Below are 16,416 nucleotides of genomic sequence, written 5' to 3'. Positions count from 1 at the left end.
CACTGGCCTTGTACTACAAATGCTAAATATATACTGATACCTTTGTGTCCATCACTGAATTCTGGGAATTGTAACACCACAAAATAAATGTCCCTCCAAAATAAGCATATTGTGAATTGGTCTGAATGCCCCAGGGTAAATGAATGAATCTGAACATTGATTTAAGTTCTTTTTATTTTGATAAATCTGTACAGATGTGTTTAATTTTAGTACTTAAGTAAATGTTATGTTTTTACAAGTAATAGCTTTTTCTTGGATTAGACATTTCTATCAGAGCTTTGCAAAATTATTGTTGTCACATAAGTGGTCAAGGACAATGGTATACTATTTTTAGGTCAGAAGACATGCATGCATGTACACGGAGTGTTTCCATACCTGTATGTGCCTTATGATGGGACGCAGCCGTGGGACCGATACTTACGACTGTTTGCCAACAGTTTAGATAAAGCCATTAACGTAGCCCAGGGCAACGCATCCTCAGAAATACAACACGTGTACAAAATCACTCTAGTGTCTGGAATGTAAGGCTTCTCTGATTCTACTTGTAAAATTAACATTTAGATTCACAAGTTTATGATAAACAGAATTTTGGTATTTCAGTCATGAAAATTATTTGTATTACATGACAGTTATGTATTTTTTTATTAAAAGAATTTCATTGCCTATTACATTGAGGTTATTCATACACAACACAAAACATACTCTAAATGTATGAGGCAAAAAAAATGAATTGGAAATATTTATTTGGAAAATGTTACTCTGTTTCTTTTCTTCCACATATAAATTTTTGTTTCTGTTTACAGCCCTATGTACGGGTATCATGAAAGAGAACAACAGTTTCTGAAGATTTACTTCTACAACCCCAACATCATTAGGAGGTATGTTACATAGACTACATAGCCCCCCATCCCCCCCCCCCCCCCCCCAGGAGAAGTCTAGTAATGAGAAAGTCAACCAGGCATTAGTCTCTAGTCACATCTTTCCCAATCCATTCTTATGTGTCTTAACTCTGAGCTGTTAAGTTGGACTCATGGATGTTTTCTGAAGAGTACTTGGCGTTTTGACAGTTCCTGTCCATTCTTTATAATTATAGGTCAAAGTATTGCATTGTAGCTTTGTTCACAATAGATTTACGGTAATTAGACTCCCGATCATAAGTTGTTTAAATTAATGAAGGACTGAAGACTTTCGGTCAAACCAGGACCGTGTAGTGTGATAGAAACAGAGTTATTATTACATACAGTTAAGCCAAAGAATTCCGTAAAATTTTTGATGAATTCTGTGAAGGATGAAAAAGAGCTTGTTTTCCATTGCCCAAGGTATTGTTTTCCACGTCACGGGAAATAGATTGATTGGATACTCTGTAATAATTACCCAACCTCATGATCTCTCAGACAAAAATAACTTACTTTTTTGTGCAGATGTTAGAACTGTAGCAAAGGATATCATTAAATCATTCAAATGTCTGCAAACAAAAGAAAACCTTTTTTTTTTTTTTTTTAAAAAAATATTAGATATTTATATAACTTGAATTATGTACCGGTAATCACATGATAATAACACAAACATTCTAAATGATCTGCCCAAAAATTCAAAAAAAAAAATGTCTAAATAAAACTTTTGAGTTTTATTATTGCTGACTTTTAAGTCTGTGAAGAGCAGTAGGTAACCAGTGTAAAGGTGTAATGATGTAAGTTATCCATGTGTGTACCTGTAGACAGAAGTCAGAAGTAGGTCAAGGTATGTAGAAGTGATGGGGTATAAGTTATCACTGAGCATTATACCTGTGTAACTTAATGAACTACCGAGGAATTATTGTGTAAGAGAGATTAGGCCATAGATAATCCTGTAACACAGTTTAATCTGTTATCAGAGGTTGTTTAATTGTTTGTGGTACCCGTGTAGAAAGAAGGGGCGGGGCTTAATCTGATGAATCATGGCAATAAAGAAAATTAATGCACTAGTTTATTTCATTTTCATGTGTCTAAATGAAAAATAAGTGAAACAATGATAAAAGAAAGCAAATATACATGTAGTATAAACTTTCATTTCTGTGTCACTGGGATATAATCAAGTAATTTAAAGATAATAATCTGTTAGCCTTTAAGGGTGCTTTTTTTTTTAAATTAAATTTTTTGAGACATTGTCACACATGATCTCATACTGCTGTATTTGTGTATATTGAGATGCTGAAGAATTGGTCAGTGAATGTCATATGTTTTATTTCAGGGCTGCAGATTTATTACTAGGGGGAGCTGTGTTAAACAAAGGATTTCAACCCCACGAGTCACATATACCTTACACATTACAAGTAAGTATACCCTGTACACTTGATGTATGTTGTGTACTTCAATAAGCTCCAGGGTATTGGCTGCTATGATAGGGTAAACTACTTTCATTCATAAATTGCTGCCTGTAGGTTATTAGATGCAGTCAGGTCAAACTGACATGTCACAGTATCAGTGAGTTAATAGATGCAGTCAGGTCATACTAAAGTTTGTATATGAAGCTTTATTAGTGAGTGAGTACTTGACATGTCTCTGTCCTTTGCAGATGTTTATTGACTACAATCTTTATGGAATGAACATGCTGAATGTGGCGGCCATCAAATTCAGGAGAAGGAACCAGGATGGTCAGTATCTGTTATACATCAATTACAGTAAAGACAACAAACACTGCAAAAAACAACATCAATACAAAATTACAGTAAGGACAACAACCACTGCAAAAACAACATCAATACAAAATTACAGTAAGGACAACAAACACTGCAAAAACAACATCAATACAAAATTACAGTAAGGACAACAAACACTGCAAAAAACAACATCAGTACAAGGACAACAAACACTGCAAAAAACAACATCAGTACAAAATTACTGTAAGGACAACAAACACTGCAAAAAACAACATCAGTACAAAATTACAGCAAGGACAACAAACACTGCAAAAAACATCAATACAAAATTACAGAAGGACAACAAACACTGCAAAAAACAACATCAATACAAAATTACAGTAAGGACAACAAACACTGCAAAAACAACATCAATACAAAATTACAGTAAGGACAACAAACACTGCAAAAAACAACATCAGTACAAGGACAACAAACACTGCAAAAAACAACATCAGTACAAAATTACTGTAAGGACAACAAACACTGCAAAAAACAACATCAGTACAAAATTACAGCAAGGACAACAAACACTGCAAAAAACATCAATACAAAATTACAGTAAGGACAACAAACACTGCAAAAAACAACATCAATACAAAATTACAGTAAGGACAACAAACACTGCAAAAACAACATCAATACAAAATTACAGTAAGGACAACAAACACTGCAAAAACAACATCAATACAAAATTACAGTAAGGACAACAAACACTGCAAAAAAACAACATCAGTACAAAATTACAATAAGGACAACAATCACTGCAAAAACAACATCAGTACAAAATTACAATAAGGACAACAGTCACTGCAAAAAACAACATCAATACAAAATTACAGCAAGGACAACAAACACTGCAAAAACAACATCAATACAAAATTACAGTGAGGACAACAAACACTGCAAAAACAACATCAATACAAAATTACAGTAAGGACAACAAACACTGCAAAAACAACATCAATACAAAATTACAGTAAGGACAACAAACACTGCAAAAAACAACATCAATACAAAATTACAGCAAGGACAACAAACACTGCAAAAAACAACATCAATACAAAATTACAGCAAGGACAACAAACACTGCAAAAACAACATCAATACAAAATTACAGTAAGGACAACAAACACTGCAAAAAACAACATCAATACAAAATTACAGCAAGGACAACAAACACTGCAAAAACAACATCAATACAAAATTACAGTAAGGACAACAAACACTGCAAAAACAACATCAATACAAAATTACAGTAAGGACAACAAACACTGCAAAAAACAACATCAGTACAAGGACAACAAACACTGCAAAAAACAACATCAGTACAAAATTACTGTAAGGACAACAAACACTGCAAAAAACAACATCAGTACAAAATTACAGCAAGGACAACAAACACTGCAAAAAACATCAATATAAAATTACAATAAAGACAACAATCACTGCAAAAAACAACATCAGCACAAGGACAACATACACTGCAAAAGACAACACTGGGTCTATAGCATAGTGACACCTTACCCAAACAGTTTTATTACTAAATTTCAAGTAATTTTTTGTTACATACAGGCAAATGTAGCATTCACATTTAACAAGCCTTTTTATATGACATCATTCTTTCATCAGCACCTCTGAAAATATGTGGGGGGGGGGTTTTCGATTGTTCTGGAATTGCCAATGAATTGAGAATCTTTTTTTGTGCAATTTATGGTATATACAAATCTTTACAGAAAATGCAAATCCTGAAGTTTGTGTTGAGAACCGTCGGTCTGACATGTCCTCCCCTACATCACCTAATGTATCGCTCCAGGACTGGCTCACTAATGCCTCCTTGCAGTCCCAGCCAATCTGGAACCAGGACACAATCACAAGGTAAACAAAAGCAACCAATCAAAGCTCTGAAGAAAAGGTCATAACCTTGTGGCATTGCAAACTTCCATTTGATTTTGTCCTGTAAAAGGAAAGGTTACATACAAGTGTAATTATATCCTGTTTAGTTTATCTAGCTGTAAATATTGGTAGAAGACCATTTAAATATTTCTTGTTGCAAAAATGATATTATCATGTTGTATACATATGTATTGTAACTTGTTGTATACATATGTATTGTAACTTGTTGTTTACACATGTATTGTAACTTGTTATATACACATGTATTGTAACTTGCTGTATACACATGTATTGTAACTTGTTGTATACGCATGTATTGTAACTTGTTGTATACACATGTATTGTAACTTGTTGTATACACATGTATTGTAACTTGTTGTATACACATGTAATTTGTTGTATACACATGTAATTTGTTGTATACACATGTATTGTAACTTGCTGAGTCTATAGTTTTCACTATTTCAGTGACCTATACTTGGGGAATGAGGTCGTCAGACAGAGTACATGTGAACTTGAGGTAGACGTGGTGGCAGCTGACATCATTAATAGACTGGAAGTGGATGGTAAATAAAGCCTCTAGAAATTCCATGTATATCTAATCCTCTCATAATGACATGAATAATAACATGAATAATCTATCCTCTCAATAATAACAAAGAACATGAATAATCTATCCCCTCAATAATAACAAAGAACATGAATTTTCTATCCTCTCATAATCAAATGTGTGTATCATTGATCTTTTCTCACAAAAGACAGGATATTAATGGTAATTACAAGTACAAGTAGCCGTAAATGTTTGATGGGAGAGGGAGGGATATTTATCTCACAAATTACTAGTCCTCTTGAATGATATCCATCATACTGTATAACAAGGCCATATTTTGTGACAAATCACAGCTTTAAAAAAAAGCAGTCTTGGTTTTCCCTGGTAGTGAACTGTTACCTTGTTTAACTGTATACACAGAATACGATTATCTCCCTTTATTTTTTCCATCATCTTTAGGCACCTGGCCTTGATGGTCTGTGACTGTACACACAGAATACGATTATCTCCCTTTATATTTTCTACCTAAATCCTTTCTACATTTTAGCTAATGTTGGAAACAATCCTGGCCTCGCTGCTCTGTGGGAAGATGAAAGACAGAGGAAACGGAACCAGGGTCAGTCATCCCAGATTACTCCCCCTGCTTCACAGGGTAAGTGTCAAAGGTTAAATACAGCCTCAAAGGGTAAGTGTCAAAGGTTAAATACAGGGTCACAGGGTAAGTGTCAAAGGTTAAATACAGCCTCAAAGGGTAAGTGTCAAAAGGTTAAATACAGCCTCATAAGGCAAGTCTCAAAGGTTAAATACAGGGTCAATGTCACAGGCTAATGACATGAATTACATGGATAATTAAGGAGCTAATTGTGATGTCTCTAGGTGACAAAACAAGAGTCAGTCTCCCATATTACTCCTCATACCTCACAGGAAAAAACACAGGTTCACAGGATGAGTGTTGTAGGGTAGGTCAGTGGTTAAATACAAGGTCACAGGTTTAATACAAATTGATGTCTCATTGTTGTAAATGGGATTTTAGTTTGATTGTCACATATTAAAACTGATCAAACATTTTTCTTTCTTCTTAAATGCTTTGTGAAGGACAATTTTTCTGTATTGAATAGATTTGTATGATAAATTCTTTTGATATTATTTCTCATTGTGTGTGATATGTTTTACAGATCGTGGGTCAGTGGAGATCAGTGAAAGTGACCAGGCTCTTTCTGACCGCTTCAGAGAAATTGTTCTATCTCAACTTCCTTATGTGTAAGTACAATTTATTATGCTCCCAAAACTATCAAAATATGCTATCAGCAAACAAATAATTTTTTGTAAAGTAACTTTTATAGATTGTTTGTGTTATGCTGGAAATACAGATACCGGATTGAACAGATTTAATGATCTTCTCACTCCTGTCTGGATAGCACAAATCTGATTTAGAAATGTTTTCTTTCAAACAAGTGTACAATTTTTCACCTGTGAGATTGTTTCCTAAAATTGTTGGAAGAATAGCCATAAAAAATGCTTTCATTTACGTATTTCCATAGTGACAGCCAACCAGATTCCATGTCTGAATCCTCCCAGGAGGAAGTTCCTCCCACTCAATCTGCCTCCAGTGTGGACTTCCATTCCTCCCAACAGGAAGGTAGGAATGAAATAGGTTAAGTAATGGGGAAACATGAAAACTAGGATCTAGATATAATCTTACTCAAAGGGAAATAATAATTTATAGTGTGGAATTGTTTTCCTAGGAGAGATTTCATTATGTCAGACAGTCATATTTAAAATTCCAAGCAATAATTCCAAGCAAACTTATATTCTTTTAGATTCTTCTTTTAGATGTGTATAGTTAGTGCTATTCTTGTTCCAGATGACTTTGAGGCATCACAGAGCACTATTATACTGGGAGAGGAGGAGGACGAAGGGAAAACAGCCATTGTAAACATGGACTCCATACAGAGAGTAGTGTCCATGAGCCAGAGCTTCTCAGCTACACCGCTGTCACAGCAATCAGGTAGGAACACCCCCACCTCCCACTCCCAAGAGCTTCTCAGCTAGGCCACTCTCACAGCAAGCAGGCAACAACCCTCCATCCCTCCTTCACCACCCCACCCCTCCTCACATTAAAAAAACAGTCACATAAATACTCCATACAGAGAGTTCTATCCATGAGTCAGAGTTTCTCCGCTACACCACTGTCACAGCAATCAGGAAGGAACCCCTCCTTCCCCACACAAACATATTCACACACTCAAACTGACCATGAAACCCCCGTAAAGGCACCCCATAAACTCACAACCACATAGTGTGTCAAAGCTTATTAACATCTCAAGTGCTTCCAGAATCACGTAGCTTTGTATACTATGTTTTCAAAATAATGATCAGCTACATGTATGTCATGGTTTATGACAAATAATTTCTCTACTTATTCTTGTTTGGTTACAGATGAGCCCCAGGATAGATCTTTAGCAGCTTTACTGGCTTCTCTAGCAGAGGACAGTTCTCCCCCGGCCTCTCAGGCTGCCGCTGGTCAGGTGACTATCCTTGAGGAGAAGGACAGTATCCTGCTGGAGGCCCCTGTCGTCCCCGACGACGAGACAGTGGAGAGAGATGAAGCCGAGACGCTGGAGATGTCACAGATTGTCTGGGAGGATGGGAGTCAAGGCAACGAAGGGAAGGAAAGGTGAGGGGGATATTCTAAGTCTGTTGTAGTTAACTTTTTTACTATTTGATCATGATCAGTCTTTAATAACTGAGTCTTGGGTAAAAAAGCAAGTTATGAGACATCTCCTGAATTATTAAAGTAAAGGTAACAGTGATGCAGCAAGACATCAGTATTAGTTCTATTAGGAGAGTTTTAATGTGCTCCTGTTTTTAAATTATGTGACAAACATCTGGAAATATTTTTGAATTGTTTCATTCAGTAAAGGGGAGGAGTTAAACTTTGACCTGGAAGGACTTGACACGACATGGAATGACTCCCAGGCTGTTGCCATTAGTGACGAGGAGGAGGATCTAAAGATTCCCCAGTATGATGGTGCCAATGATGAGAAACCACCCACAGGTAAAGTTATTCTAAACTGTCATTGTCTTGTTTAAGTACTCAGACCCCCTAGTATCTGTGAACAAATCTGTTCAAAGCTGTGCACAGATGCACACTGTTCTTGGAGACAATAAAAGACAAATTCAATCTCTGCTGGAAGAAGAATTGTGTGTACAAAATACATGTAATAAATAAAAAATAAAACTTTTGTACTCATTATGTTCATGAAAAATATTTGACTTGATTTTTGTAAAGTAATGTATAACAGCTTTATAATTTGAGAGTACTGTTGTTAATCTTTTTTTTTTATTATTATGTTTACTCCAGCAAAAAAAAGTAAGAAGAAGAGACTAGGAGCTACAGGTCCAGTAATAGGGTTTGACAAATCCTCAGCTCAAAGGCAGGCTCAGCAGAACACCGCCTTTGTTCCTGGTTACAACAACCCGACCCAAAATATGTGTGGACCTAACGACAATCAGTTCTCCAATGGCAACCAGTACCCCTACCAAGGTCAAGGTTATGGCATGGAGTATGGGAATTATAACTACAACAATATGTGGAATCAACAGGCTCCTTATAGTGGTAATCCAGGTTATGGAGTACAGGGCTGGGATCAGCAGATGAACTGGAACATGATGAACTCCCCTAATGGGAATACTCAGCAATCACACCATCAATTAAGTCAAGGACAAGGATTGGCCTCATCTCAAGGTCAGCAACAACAGGAAAGTTACGCACTTCAAGGTCAACTGCAACAGGGAGCTTATGGGACGGCCTCACCTCAAGGTCGCTCACAACAGGGAAGTCATGGGCTAACTTCGCCTCAAGGTCAGCCACAACAGGGAGTGCCAACATCATCTCACAACATGCAGACTTCACCAGGAATACAGGCAACACAGAGTGGTGTGCATTCTCCACATGGGATTCAGTCACCGCATGGATTACCCTCCCCACATGGTTTACAATCACCACATAATTTACAACATGGAAATTCCCAGGAGAATTTACCATCGCCACATAGTTTACAGCTGGGAAATTCTCAGAGAACTTTGCAGTCACCACATAATTTACAACCTGGAAACTCTCGGGAAAATTTACAATCTCCACACAATTTACGGCTTGGAAATTCTCAAGGAAGTTTACAGTCACCACAGAGTTTTCAGCCAGTGAATTCCCAGGGAAGTTTACAATCACCTCAAGGTTTCCATCAAGGAAATTCCCAGGGGAGTTTACAATCTCCACATGGTTTTCAGCTTGGAAATTCCCAGGATAGTGCACAGTCATCAAATGGAAGTGTGAATTCTCTCTCTCCAAATATCAATGCTCCTCTCAATACTCAGAATATGAGTCAAGGACAGAGCTTTCAGACTTCCGTGATGGAGCCAAGAGATTCTTTTAGTGCTCTTATGAATGACGAAACTTTATCCAATAATCTGTGGAATTTCTCAGAATTTGGAGGATTGAGTGACTCTGACGGTACACTTTCTCAGGGTAGTGGTGTTAATGGACAGCTGTCACAAAAATCAACCGACCAGATGTTTTACTCTCGGAGTCAGCCAAACTTCAGTACTCCAGGGGGGCATAACCTGAATTCTTCACAAGGACAGCTGAGTCAATTCTCTCCAAACCAGCAGGGTATGACCTCCACTCCAATGGGGGTGTCTCCAAATAGCCATGTTAACATGAATGTACAGGGTGTAAATCAGTCTTTGGGAGTTCAGTACAGTCAACCTAGCAACCAAGTGTTCCAAAATTCTCAGGGAGGGGACTCCCAAGTGAATTACCCAGAATTCAGTGGGTTTTCTCAGCAAGGAGGATTCTCTCAGCAGATCGACCCACACACTTTTTCAAGTTCACATTCAACATATCATTCACAAACTAGTCCAATGAATAGCTCTGCACAATCAAATCCCAGTGGCCATCTACCAAACAGTGCATCAAATGTATCACATTCTCCTAGTAGTGTGTTACCAAACAGAAATTTCAGTGCTCAGAGTGATTTCACTTCTGTGAAGAATGTGAGTGCAGTTTCCACTAGTGCCAATAAACTCCATGGTAATCTTAGACATGTAGCGGGTGAAAGTAGTGATCTCAGCCAGACACAGTACCCATTGTCTGGTGGGAGTGTTACATACAGTGGGGCTCCAAATGGGGTTCAACAAAACGCAAGTAATTCTAGTGGTTCATCTTCCATGACGTTTTCAAGATCTCATCCAGATTATCCAACAGGATCATTTCCTCAGAGTTTACCAAAAGTACAGGGCAGTGAGAGTTCTCAAAATTCATATTCATCACATTCATATCCAGGATCTCAATCAAATGGCCAGTTTACCAATTCTCAGAATAGCTTTAACAGTAGTAACTGGAGTGAATCTGTAACTCATTATAATAATCATCCTAATGTTGGGTACAACCCCTCAGTTATAAATCCTTCCCAGGGTAAACCTCCTAAAACTCCAAAACGAAGAGGTCCAAAGAAAAAGTCAGAGGACAGCTCAGCAGGCAGCACCACAAGGAAAAAGCCTGCTAAAAAATCTTCGCCAAAATCTGTGAGTACTTTTGCCACAGTGACAACAGTTTCCAGTGGAGGGACCTCACTAGGAAGTGTGTTACAAAGGTCCACCTCATTCCAGCCCCGGGGCCCCATCCCAGGGGGAGGTAATCTCCTGGAGAAACTCCTAATGTCAAATGAAAACGACAACATAAAATCTGAACCAGGATCTAAGGCTTCAAGTATTCCCTCCGAAAACACATCCTCAAAATCATCATTCCATTCACCTGGTGAAACAAACATTCTGAAACCTGCTGTTAGTTGTTCAGTGCAGCAGCCTACAGATGTTGACAGAATTTCTCCTCCAGAAACAAAAAATTTTATTCATCCGCCAGTGAAAGGTGTTTATAATTCATCTTCACAATCATTGAATCAGACTGCAGGCCAACCACAGATGACTAGTTCTGCCTTAACACATTATTTATCTCCATTCAGAGAGAGAACACCGGAGAGTGATAAATGGCCACAGAGGACGGCGTTAAATCCCCTTGGTTCACTCTTCAGTCTGCAGGACTTAGTGACAAATGTTCCACAGAAGACTCAGTTTGGACACGATGTCCGTCAGATCGCAACAGATGGAAAACCTTACTCATGTTCAGAGGCTGAACTTCAAAGTTACATTCAAAAGAATATTGGTTTATTGGAGTCCCCAGACACAGTGGGCGAAGCAGAGAGGACTACTGAGAGTGAAATTCCCATCAGAAAACCCACAAATGTATCTGAACTCATAAGGAGTAAAGTGGAAACAGAATCCAGGAAAAAGAGGTCATTGTCTGCAACAGAAACTCCACCAAGAAGAATTTCCACTCCAGGTGTTGGTGGATATCCTCCAATGTCTGGCATGGTTTCTCCTGGCAGAGAAAGAACTATATCATTGTCCAGTACCATCAGTAATCATTCCATGCCTTATGCAGAGTGTCCAAACAGAGGCTATGTTGAGTGTTCAAACAGTGGCAGATCCATATCAAATAATTCTAGTCAAGTTACTGCACCTGGTGCTGAAATGATAGTCAGTGATAGGCCTTTAGTGTCAAGTTTCCGAGGTAACCTTCCTGTTGTAAACTCAGATGGAGTGAGTCGAGACAGAGCTTTGTCTATGTCCAGTAATCCAGGGGGTGCATCTGTCTCAAACACTGAGTTTTCAGCTCGAGCAAGAACAATGTCTACCTCAAGCTCAAGTAGCAATAGGACTGAATTCACAAAATCACTTAAGCAGAAGTCAGTCAACAGGCCTTCCTTGGTGCGATCCTTTAGCACACCAGCTCCACAGAAAGTTGTTGAGGCTGTGAAAAGAAAACGAGGCAGACCTCGGAAGATCCCGGTCCCTCCTGTTCCTGTGCAGCCTTCTAAGTATACATACTCCTTCACTGTTCCACCTCCTGTGTACAAGAAAGTTAATTACATTCAGCTCAAACACCGTCCACCCAGGGAAGGAGTTAAAGTTGTTCGTATGCATCCTATGGATGCTCGTAGATACAGTTTGTTGAAAATTGGAAGGGAAGTTGTTAAACTGAAAAAGCTTTCACACAAGGAATTGGAAAAAGTGAAATCCATAACAGAAAGCAAAATTCAATCTAAGGTCCCTAAAAAGCCTTCTCAAAGGAGGAACACTGTGCCATTTGTGGATAAGAGTAAAAGATACCCAAGTTATGAAGAACTGAGAGTAGAAGTGGCCAAGTCAAAAGGAGCAACAAAATTGGTGGCAGAAAGAGAAAGGACTTTCTCAGAGCTTTGGTGTATAGAAGACCAGACTAATGGGCCCCAACCGATACAAAAAATCACCCTGGCTTCTATCATTGACAAGGCCTTCAGCTCGTTGTCCTCCGAGGAGGAGTATCAACCAATGACCACAGGCTGCGAGGAGGAGGAACTGAATGTAGGAAAGGATCAGGATCAGCCAAGTCCAGACGTCATCCAGACACAGGGGGGGAAAGAAGAGCAGGCCAAACAGAAGACAGGGATGTATCAAGACCAGTTTTTTAAATACCTCCAGCAGACCACTGACATGCCAGTACCTGTAGATGAGAAATACAGGAAGAATAGACATGGACACAGTAAGCTGAAGGTCTCTGTCAGTAAAACTGCACGAAAGAAAAAGCTGTTAAAACTTCATAAAAAGCTCCCTCTGGTGATAGATCCAGATCAGGAGGAGTTACCCGATCCTGTTCTAAAGGATGTTAGTTTGACAGAAGCCTCGGATGGTTCAAACACTCCAGTTCAATCCCGGACACCGATCACTGGTAGAAGTCCCATCAGGCATCAGCCAACTGGAGAGACATACAGACTGTTTGATTCCGATGTCCTAGATCCTCGGATTAAGAGCAGCTCCGAAGACACAGACACCTCCACATCAGAGAGAGAGGAGGTGGATTGTCATAAAGGTCCAGATAATTGTAGAGATTCAGAGAAGGAAGAAGACACCGACAACTCCACATCAGAGAGAGAGGAGGTGGATTGTGAGAAAGATCCAGATAACTGTAAAGATTCAGAGAAGGAAGAAGAACTGAGTGGTTACAATGGAAATAATGAAGTGGAAACATTCCAGGTGAAGGAATGCACTTCACCACAAACTAACGTCATTGATTTAACAGAATCTCAGTCTTCATCAGATTCCCAACTGAATGTCCAAACAGGGGCAGAAATGGAGAACAATACTAATAATAGGAAAAGTTCAGAGCAAATATCAACATCTCAGAAAAAGTCAGAAATACTGCCGGGTCTTTCTTGTAATAGTAAGGATGAAAGTCAATCAGCTTTATCACAGAAAAATGTAGGGAACACAGAGAATTCATCCTTGGTGGACGCGCATGAAGCCAATTTCAGTGAAAACGGGCAGACTCATACATCAAAAGAAATTCTTAATTTTTCTATCGTTGAGAATAATGAAACAAGTGAGAAATGTGTCCAATCTCCCTCACAGGAATCAACTGTAGGGAATAACCCTACAGCTCAGAAAACAAATGAGAAATGTGTCCAGCAGGAATTAGCTGTAGAGAATAACCCTACAGCTCAGAAAACAAATGAGAAATGGGTCCAATCTCCCTCGCAGGAATTAGCTGTAGAGAATAACCCTACAGCTCAGAAAACGAATGAGAAATGTGTCCAATCCCCCTCACAGGAATCAATTGTAGAGAATAACCCTACAGCTCAGAAAACAAATGAGAAATGTGTCCAATCTGCCTCGCAGGAATTAGCTGTAGAGAATAATCCTACAGCTCGGAAAACGAATGAGAAATGTGTCCAATACCCCTCACAGGAATTAGCTGTAGAGAATAATCCTACAGCTCGGAAAACGAATGAAAAATGTGTCCAATCTCCCTCAGAGGAATCAGGTGTAGAAAGTGGTCCCCCAAGTAACAAGAGCTCGGACCTAGAAAATATGCTCCCTGCGTCTGACAACAAAAGACCCCCTGAACCAGACAACAGCAGGAAGACCTCACAATTTGAAGGTCATATGACAAGGTCAAGGTCCTCTAGTGATAGTAGCTGCAGAAAGCACACAAAGGCTGAACAACTGAAAAACAAGAAATTGAGTGAGTCTGATAAAGAAAAAACGAGGAAATCGGTTCGAATTGGGCGCAGAGAACGAAAGAGGAAACAGGAAGTACCAGGTGTGGATTACTTAGTAACAGGAAAGTTCAAAGGTCATAAAAAAATGACAGTTCAGCTAAAAAAGTTAAATATATCAAATGGAACTGTAGTCAAATTATCTCAAGTTTTCTCACTTAACTCACTGTTTCAGAAAAATGGATTAAGTCAGAACAAAACTGTTCAAGCGCCAGAGATGGCTGCTCATGAATTGTTTTGTGACAATATCTTCGAAAAATTTAAATCCTTGCAAGACTCAAAATTTTTCGGAAATATAGTTTCTGATGATTCATCCAAAGATTCCACTTATTTTCAGCCGAGAAAAAGCCGCTTGTCCCTGTTAAGAAGAAGCCGACCAAACGATGATGTGATCGAGATCAGTAGCTCGGAGGACGAGGATGGATCTCCGGGTCTAGATCTACAGCCTGTGATAAACAGTGACTGGACTTCTAATGATTCTGTGATATTTATAAACAATGAGGACGATGATGATGATGAAATGGATGATGGTAAAGAGAGTTGTGAAGAAAACTCTGTGCACAGTAGGCCGGTAAAAACTACTCCAAAATATGTCAAGAAGAAGAAAAAATTGAGCAAGAGTCGTAAAATTCATACAGCCTTTAATGGAGCGAGTTACAGGGCCAGGAAGAGGCGGACTCGCTCTCACTCTGGTAAACTAATGACGAGTCTGTCTGTGCTACATCAGGCGACCCTAGCTAATCTGATGGACGTGGCTCCATCTTACTGCGACTCGACTGATGACTACAGAACAAAGTATGAAGACGCCTTGTATACCATGTCTCTTTATTCACCCCCACCACCTGAGGAACTAGAAAAGTCCCCTCCCAGGCCCTACAGCCCTACAGATCTAGGAGACATTGACTCCTCACCAGAGAAAACAAATGTGTTTAATGATCTACATCAGGCTCTGATGTCCGATGAGGAGAGCAGATCACCAGTTTACTCACCAATCAAGACGTCACAGTTTGTGAGTGTTAATGAATCTCCCATGAAGAAAGTCTCCACTTTGAATTTAAGTGATTTAGACTTAAGCAATCAGACGAATGTTGAAAGAACAGAAAATAAAGGCTGTATAAAAGATAACAAGGCAGACGAGCTTAAAAGAGACACGGATGAAGTAAAAGAGGAAGATATTCAAGTAAAAATGGACAGAAATTCATTGAAATCCTCATTCCAAACAGAAATACAGAGCAACATTAGTGAGGAACAGTTAGAAAGTTTGATCTCGGAGAAATCAACAACAGGTCTGGTATTCAATGTGACAAATAAAATTCCAAATTCCAGAGGACCAAAAATTGGACCTTTACATTTCAAACGTAAAGCTATTGTAAAGTTGCAACCTTTAACAGAGAGAGAGATAAAGCGGTACTGCTTTAAGACCATCTGCTCTGGGAAGGAGAATGTTCCCATTATTAGTGACAATGAGAGCTTCTCTCCACCAGATCTGGGCCCTCCTATAATTCCAGGGAAATATTCTAAGGAGGATTCCAAAAGTCCACCAAATCTTGTCAGAAATGACCAGTTTATTGATTCAGAAGAAAGTGGAACACCTGATATCCTGGAAACCTGTGGATCAGATCAAAATGAAGAGAGAACGCCAGTAGTCAATGGGTCAGTAAATATCATATCCACTGTTAACTACAGAACAAGGAAAGGAACCAATGAGAAAAATCCTCCAAAGTCTGGGAACGGAGACACTCAGGCAGAGAATCATTCTAGTATTAACCGAGGTACCCAACAAGATGGTTGCTATAGAAACCAAGAGAAGATAACCAGGAAAAGGAAGCCTTCTCCACAAGGGCAGGGACAGAAAATGTTCCGATCATTGTCACCGTCCAAAAGGAGAGTTCTGAGACCCAAGGAAGCCCCTCCCAGTAGACTTAGGGTAGAGATGACCACCAGGCAGTACGGACTTCACACCGTGGTCAACCAGGATGCCTTCTGTAGTAATGCTGATGATGTGCCCGAAAAACCAAGGTAATGTTAAGTCAAAAAAAAAAAATCAAAATTAAATGTAGCATGCTTTTTTTTCTTTTTTTTTTTTGGGGGGGGGGGGGGGAGCAAGAGTTATCTCTCTTTTTCTTTTCAGCAAATAT

The 16,416-nt window shown here is 38.9% G+C and overlaps 1 protein-coding gene across 1 annotated transcript in view; it reads left to right on the top strand.

The window, feature by feature from the left end:
* The window catches only part of LOC133185675 (uncharacterized), a 36,337-nt gene that overhangs the window by 5,759 nt on the left and 14,162 nt on the right, over positions 1–16,416 (top strand). Inside the window, exons 3-16 of the mRNA XM_061320982.1 lie at positions 335–521; positions 804–878; positions 2,230–2,311; positions 2,554–2,632; positions 4,414–4,555; positions 5,042–5,139; positions 5,671–5,775; positions 6,299–6,383; positions 6,665–6,762; positions 6,988–7,131; positions 7,563–7,800; positions 8,042–8,181; positions 8,488–8,871; positions 8,947–16,297. Coding sequence (XP_061176966.1) covers positions 335–521; positions 804–878; positions 2,230–2,311; positions 2,554–2,632; positions 4,414–4,555; positions 5,042–5,139; positions 5,671–5,775; positions 6,299–6,383; positions 6,665–6,762; positions 6,988–7,131; positions 7,563–7,800; positions 8,042–8,181; positions 8,488–8,871; positions 8,947–16,297 — 9,208 coding nt within the window. The remainder of the gene's footprint in view (positions 1–334; positions 522–803; positions 879–2,229; positions 2,312–2,553; positions 2,633–4,413; positions 4,556–5,041; positions 5,140–5,670; positions 5,776–6,298; positions 6,384–6,664; positions 6,763–6,987; positions 7,132–7,562; positions 7,801–8,041; positions 8,182–8,487; positions 8,872–8,946; positions 16,298–16,416) is intronic.

Source organism: Saccostrea echinata, unplaced genomic scaffold, assembly GCF_033153115.1.
Source record: "Saccostrea echinata isolate AGI-Se365-2 ecotype Australia unplaced genomic scaffold, CSIRO_AGI_Sech_v1 ptg000012l, whole genome shotgun sequence".
Taxonomy (NCBI): Eukaryota; Metazoa; Mollusca; class Bivalvia; order Ostreida; family Ostreidae; genus Saccostrea; species Saccostrea echinata.
Note: the sequence above shows the minus strand (reverse complement) of the source record. Positions and strands in the feature narration are given on the sequence as shown.